The following is a 5,960-nucleotide window of genomic DNA, read 5'->3' as shown; positions in this document are numbered from 1 at the left end:
CCACAGTGAGCTAGGCTTGGGAGCCCTCCGTCCAGAGCAGGGGTCAGGGCTGGCTGGGTGGAGCTGGACTCAGGGACAGGGCAGGCGCGATGGGAGGAGGACTTAGGTGGAGGGATAGAAGCTGAGGGGCGGGGCTGGGAGGGCCAAGGCTAGCACACTGTAGAGGGGCGGGATTTAGATGGAGGAGAGACGCTGAGAGGAAGGGCGGAGCTTGGGGGAGAGAAAACGAACCTAACCCGAAGAATAAGGCCAGAAGTGCGGTCAAAGGGGCCCGAACTAAGGCTAGAGGGCTGGGACTGCCAAGGAGGCGCTGGGTTAGGGAAGTACAGGAAGTAGAGGCCGGACCCGGGAGCAGGGTCAGGACTTCCGCGGAGAGGGGTAGGTGGGGGCGGAAAAGGCGGAGCCGGGGAGGGCGGGGAGGCCCAAGGGTGGGGCTGAGGGAATAAAAGCGCGGCGGCCAGCTGGGTGCTGCTTATCTACGTTGGATCACTTCCTACGGTAACCTGTGCGCTGTCAATCGCGAACACACCATGGCCGGGTCCTTGCGCACCCCGCTGCTCCTGCTAGCCGCTGTGGGCCTGACTCTGGCCCTGGCTGTGAGTCCCGGGACCGGCAGGAGAAACAACAAGTCTGCGCTGGTGGGCGCCCCGTTGGACGCCGACGTCAACGAGGAGGGCGTGCAGCAGGCGCTGAACTTCGCCCTCAGCGAGTACAACAAGGCGAGCAACGACGCGTACCACAGCCGTGCGATGCGGGTGGTGCGTGCCCGAAAGCAGGTGCGTACGAGCCGGGCTGTGGGGGCTGCGCGGCCCTGAGTAGAGGGCGCGGCTGCCTGACGTCACCAGCAAGGACCCTATCTGCCGGCCCAGCGTCTTGGATCAGTCTCCGAGCCTCTAGGGGTTGGGCGGGGACCACAGACGTTCCCTTGCATCTCAGAGGGCTGTGTCCCTTGTCTCTCTGGTCCCTCACAGCCAGCCCTTCGCATGCATGTCTCCGGGAGTGCCAGGGACCCCGGTGGCACACTGGGTCACCCCCATGGCCTTCATTTCAGGTTTCAAGCTCCAATCCTGGCCAGAAGGCTGCGGTGCGGGGGTCAAGGCCCCTATCCAGTCCCACTGTGTCCATGCCCCAGCCTCACGGGACACGGGGGCCCAGTGTGAGCTGTCACTAAATGACCACGAGCAAAGGAAAATCAGACCCCATGCCCAGCTGCCCTCCTGGCTTTGCCACTAAAGGATTTTTTTAAAGCACTTTTTCCTTTTAACTTTAACTTTTCAGACTTACAGAGCAGTAGCAAAAATAAGTGCATAAAATCCTTGTAGATTCTACAGCTAGATTCCTTGTATGTTAAAATTATGCCATTTTGCTTTCCAGTAGGCACATACATGTGTGTATGGGGATACGTGCATTTGTATTTTTGAATCTTTTGAGAGTTAACACTTCTCTGTGTATTTCCTAGAAAGAAGGGCATTTTCTGAGGAGCGCACAATAACATTTTGGAAATCAGAATCAACACTGACAATTATCTAAAACTCAGACCTTATACAAATGTCACTGGTTGTCCCACTGATGTCCTTTATGGCTCAGGACTGCCAGATCATGTGGTGCAGGCACTGTCTTGCAGCCTTCTTTACTCTGGAGCATTCTCTCCATCTATGACCTTGGCATTTTTGAAGGGTCCAACCAGTTGTGGTGCACACTGGGGCTCAGTTTGGGCTGGCCACATGTTTTCTTGAGATGATTGGGGCCATGTAGAAGTGACCTGTTCTCTGAGTCTCCTCTCGATAGATGCCACTAAACTAACTTGGCCTCCATGTCCTCATCCTACAATGGAGTTTGGGGCCCACGCCAAACATCCTCCCTCAGCACCCAGAGGTTGTCAGCAAACACAGATGGGTCAGTGAGCTGGCCTGTGGTACCCAGTGCATCCCAGAGCAAAGGGTCTGGCATATGAATTCAAATCTGTCCTGAGATCCTGGAGGAAAGGCTCCTGGAGGGTTGCTTCTCTCCACAGGTCACGTCCATGGGGAGCAGCCTCTCGTGTGTGCCATCACATTCCCTAACCTGATATTGCCCCATCATCGCCAACATCCAGAGGTAGTTGAGTGGATTGCTCCTGACCCCTGCCTCTGCTAGCCTGTCCTGGAGTTCTGGTCAGATAAAGAACATAGCCATGGGAATCCAGAGACGGGTGGGAGGGAGTATGAGGAAGGGGCACTGTGGCTCTGCGGCTCTGTGTTCATCCTCTAAGGAGGGCAAGGATTTGGGCCAGCTGGCTTGGGGCCCATTTGAGAGCAGAATAGAGCCTCACAGCAATGAAAGCCTGGTAGTGCATGCCAGCATTTAGGACCCACGCACCTTCTCTTAAAACTTCAGAAGGTGGGCCCAGAACTGACCATTTCTCCTCCTGTAGCATTTGGCTGGCACTGTATCCTTTAGATGGGACATGTGCTCCCTGTTCACTAGGTTGCCCCCAGCCTGCTGCTCTCCAGTGTGACACTAGCTTGGTGCCACAGCTCACAGGGGTAAGTGACAGCAGAGAGATCATGGGACCTGCTTATGGTTCTACCAGGTAGGATGTGGATCCTGGTCTCGGGCTGCCATGTTTCTCCAAGTTCTAAGGAGGCCTGTCTGTGGGATGCCATGTGTGAGGACAAGGTTTGCCTCTATCCTGAAATCTCCAGTGTAAAAGACAGGCAGGTGTATGACACACTTCAGAATTATTTCCGTCAAAAATCACACTTAAAATGTAGACATTCCAGGATCAGTGTTTTATTGATTGGCCTAAACTCTGTGTGTGTGTGTGTGTGTGTGTGTGTGTGTGTGTGTGTGTGTGTCTGTGTGTGTATCATTGAGAGAGAGAGGGAGGCATGTCATTTCTTACTGTGAAATAAAGGAATAAATAAACCTTTGTTACACTGAGGTAATGTGAATATTTATGGGGTTGATCCTATTAATTGGAATTTAGCTTAATTGCACCCATCACATGACTGTCTTTCAGAACCAAATCTACTCTGTTTGCTCCAGTGCAGAGCCCTCACTGTGGGCTTAGTTCCTGCCCTGGCTCCTGGTGCTGGAGTTTATTAGCTGACTCTGTGCTGGCTCCCCAGAGTGTGCCTTCTCTCCTGAACCCGGTTAACAGAATTTTGGACCCTGGCTTCCACCTTCCATCTTCCTGCTTCTCCTCCTGCCAGGCTGCCTGAGACCTTCTGGAGCCCCTCTATGAACAAATTACAATGAGAGTCTGAGCACAGCAGCTGGGCCAGCCCTCAGGAGGTGGCTGTGGTTTCTGGGATACCTGCTTTGGCAGCAGTGAATGCTGGTGTAAGGGCCCAATAGCAGGAAGGTAACTTGTGTGAAATTGGGGGGTATTGTAAATAAATCCTGCTCTCCCGGTATGCAGGTTGTGGCTGGGATGAACTACTTCTTGGACGTGGAGATTGGACGAACCAGATGTACCAAGTCCCAGCCCAACTTGGACACCTGTCCCTTTCATGACCAGCCACACCTGATAAGGGTATGTGCCTGGAGGAGGCAGCCAAGCACGGCAGAGGGGTGGGGGTGAGCCTATGCCTGTGGGATGCATCATGTGTGATTGCTGGGGGTGGGGGTGTGCCAGTGTTGGGTGCATGGAATACATGTGTGTGCACATGACTAATTTGACTTTCTAAATGGGTTTTAGCTGGTGAATAGGGGGCACCATGTATGTGCCTGTGGGATAAGGAGCAGCTGTGGGGTGTTTGCTGGAGAGAGAGAGAGAGGAAGAGAGGTAACCCCTTAATCTCAGCACCAGCCACCTAAACGGATTAGAGGGAATCAGAGGCCTATAAGCAGCCAAAACCCTCTGGTGCTGCCCTGCCCACCAAATACTAGTCTCCTTCCTGGGTCTTGGCCTCTGGGGAAAACTGTACTGCCCCCATACCTTCCCCATTCCCTGCGGCTTTCCTGTGTTTCCTGAACTCTGATCCCAGCCCCTGGGTTCTTCCCTCTGCACCTGTCCTAGTGCTGGCCCATTGGAGGTCAGGGAACTTGGGGGCAGTGCCCTGTCCCTTGGGGGCTCTGGAGCCTTCCACACGCTGCTCCTTAAAGGAATGTGCAGGGGGAACGAGTTAGTGGAATCCTGCTGGTTGGAGGTAAGGGACAGGATCTCATCTCTTGGACTTTAGGGATGGGCATGGTGCCCGAGACGTCACTGCAGAGCCCTGCTTAGTGTGCTGGGGCTCTGCAAGGTGGGGGTTGAGACTCTTGCCACTGTTCTTTACCTGCTCTTCTGACATCTCGAGGCTGGACTTGTTCCTTTTGCACTGTAACCCTAACTATCCCTCTCTTTTCCCTTTCACAGAAAACGCTCTGCTCTTTCCAGATATATACTGTACCCTGGATGGGCAAGACATCCCTGGTGAAGTCCAGCTGCCAGGATGCATAGAGGACCCTGTGACAGGCTGGGTTGCTCTGGCCCCCTTCTCCCACCCCGCTCCCCCCTTGTAGAACTCCTAATCCTTGGAAGGGTGGCCCTGTCCAGGTGATGTCCCCTCAATGTGCTGGTCTCAGGAGACAAATAGAAAAGGGTTCTGGGGCATTTTTTGAACATGCTAAGTGACTGTAACTCCTTTCTTTTAATTGTTTTCCAAATGCACCAGTATGTAGTGCACTTGTTCTGCTCTGTCTTCATCAATAAAAGGTAACATCAGCTATCTCTTGAGTTATTTCCTATCTCGGGAATATACATATAAAAAGGATTTGGGCAGTGTCTTTATGAAGAGTTCCTAGTCCCAACTGATTTTAGAGGATAGGCAAGGATCTGAGAACTGACAGTTTCCCCGGGGTGTGTGTGGGGCCGGGGGGGCAGTGGTGGAGGCATGCTGCCACTTTGAGAGATGATTGAACCAGGAGCAGCCTGGGAACCCAGCCCTTAGCTGTAGTGACTCCTGGTAATCACAGAGGAGAGGAGGGAAACTAGGCTGCTGATCCTGAAAACTTGGCTGCTGTGTTTGAAAAGAATTCAGATGGTGAGCAGGAATGGGCAGGAGGGAGGGGTCAGATGGAGCCCATAGCCCAGGGCCACCCTGAGTAGGGATCTGCCAGGTAATAGATTTCAACCACATGTGCTGAGTTCAACACACTCCTGGGCTGATTTTCACTAGTCAAGTTCTCTACAGACTAGATAAATGATTTATGTCTACTTTCCACAAAAGACTACAAGTCACCTCCAGGAGACAAAGACAAAGTATTATGTGTGTATGTAACTATTGGGGAAATACCAGTCAGAATCAAGGTCAGAATCCAGAGTGAAATGAGACTGAAAGCAACACCTTCTTCAGATATATTGTGGGAAGTAGTTTGTAAATGGTTTTACACCCTGCACATTTTCTGGGGTCCTATTTAAAGTAAGTCCTTGTGTAGTAGAGTTTCATATAAGGGTTGTAGAATTGAAACCATAACCTGGATTGACATAGAGTGGGCTTGCTTCTTAATCTGAGGACAATGTAATTAATAGGAAATGTTACCCTTAGTCCACCATCATTCTGTAGACTAATGGATACCTTAGGACCCCAAGATAGAAACGATCTAGTCCTAAACAAAAGAGTACCAAAAGCATACCCCAATCCCTGCACTGTCCTTATATTGACCATTTCCTGCAAAGGGGTGAAGCCCTCTCAAGGGGCTAGTAATGTTGGGGCCATGTTCCCCAAATCTTCCACACACACCGCAGCATGAATGATGATCTGGTTGGCTCATTGCCATGAACACAGAGGGTGAAATGACAAAGGGGACCCACCCAGATGGTCCTGAGTGCCAGCACCCCAGGGGCGGCTGCTGTACCCAGCAAAGGCAGAACTCAGCACAGTGCTGGGAAGGGGTGGGGATTGTCCCCATCCTGTGTGCCTCCTCCTGGTGATTAGATGGGCCCCAACAAGATTGTGTGCCTTGTCTCATGTTCACCATTATGGAAGAAGATG

The 5,960-nt window shown here is 52.3% G+C and overlaps 1 protein-coding gene across 1 annotated transcript; it reads left to right on the top strand.

The window, feature by feature from the left end:
- Nucleotides 1–414: 414 nt before the first annotated feature.
- Nucleotides 415–4,694, top strand: LOC102965167 (cystatin-C). The gene is made up of 3 exons (XM_015544020.2): nucleotides 415–776; nucleotides 3,404–3,517; nucleotides 4,343–4,694. The coding sequence occupies exons 1-3, from the start codon at nucleotides 531–533 to the stop codon at nucleotides 4,424–4,426; spliced, it is 444 nt and encodes a 147-aa protein (XP_015399506.2). The 5' UTR covers nucleotides 415–530; the 3' UTR covers nucleotides 4,427–4,694.
- The last annotated feature ends 1,266 nt before the right edge of the window (nucleotides 4,695–5,960 follow it).

Source organism: Panthera tigris, chromosome A3 (assembly GCF_018350195.1).
Source record: "Panthera tigris isolate Pti1 chromosome A3, P.tigris_Pti1_mat1.1, whole genome shotgun sequence".
Classification (NCBI taxonomy): Eukaryota; Metazoa; Chordata; class Mammalia; order Carnivora; family Felidae; genus Panthera; species Panthera tigris.
Note: the sequence above shows the minus strand (reverse complement) of the source record. Positions and strands in the feature narration are given on the sequence as shown.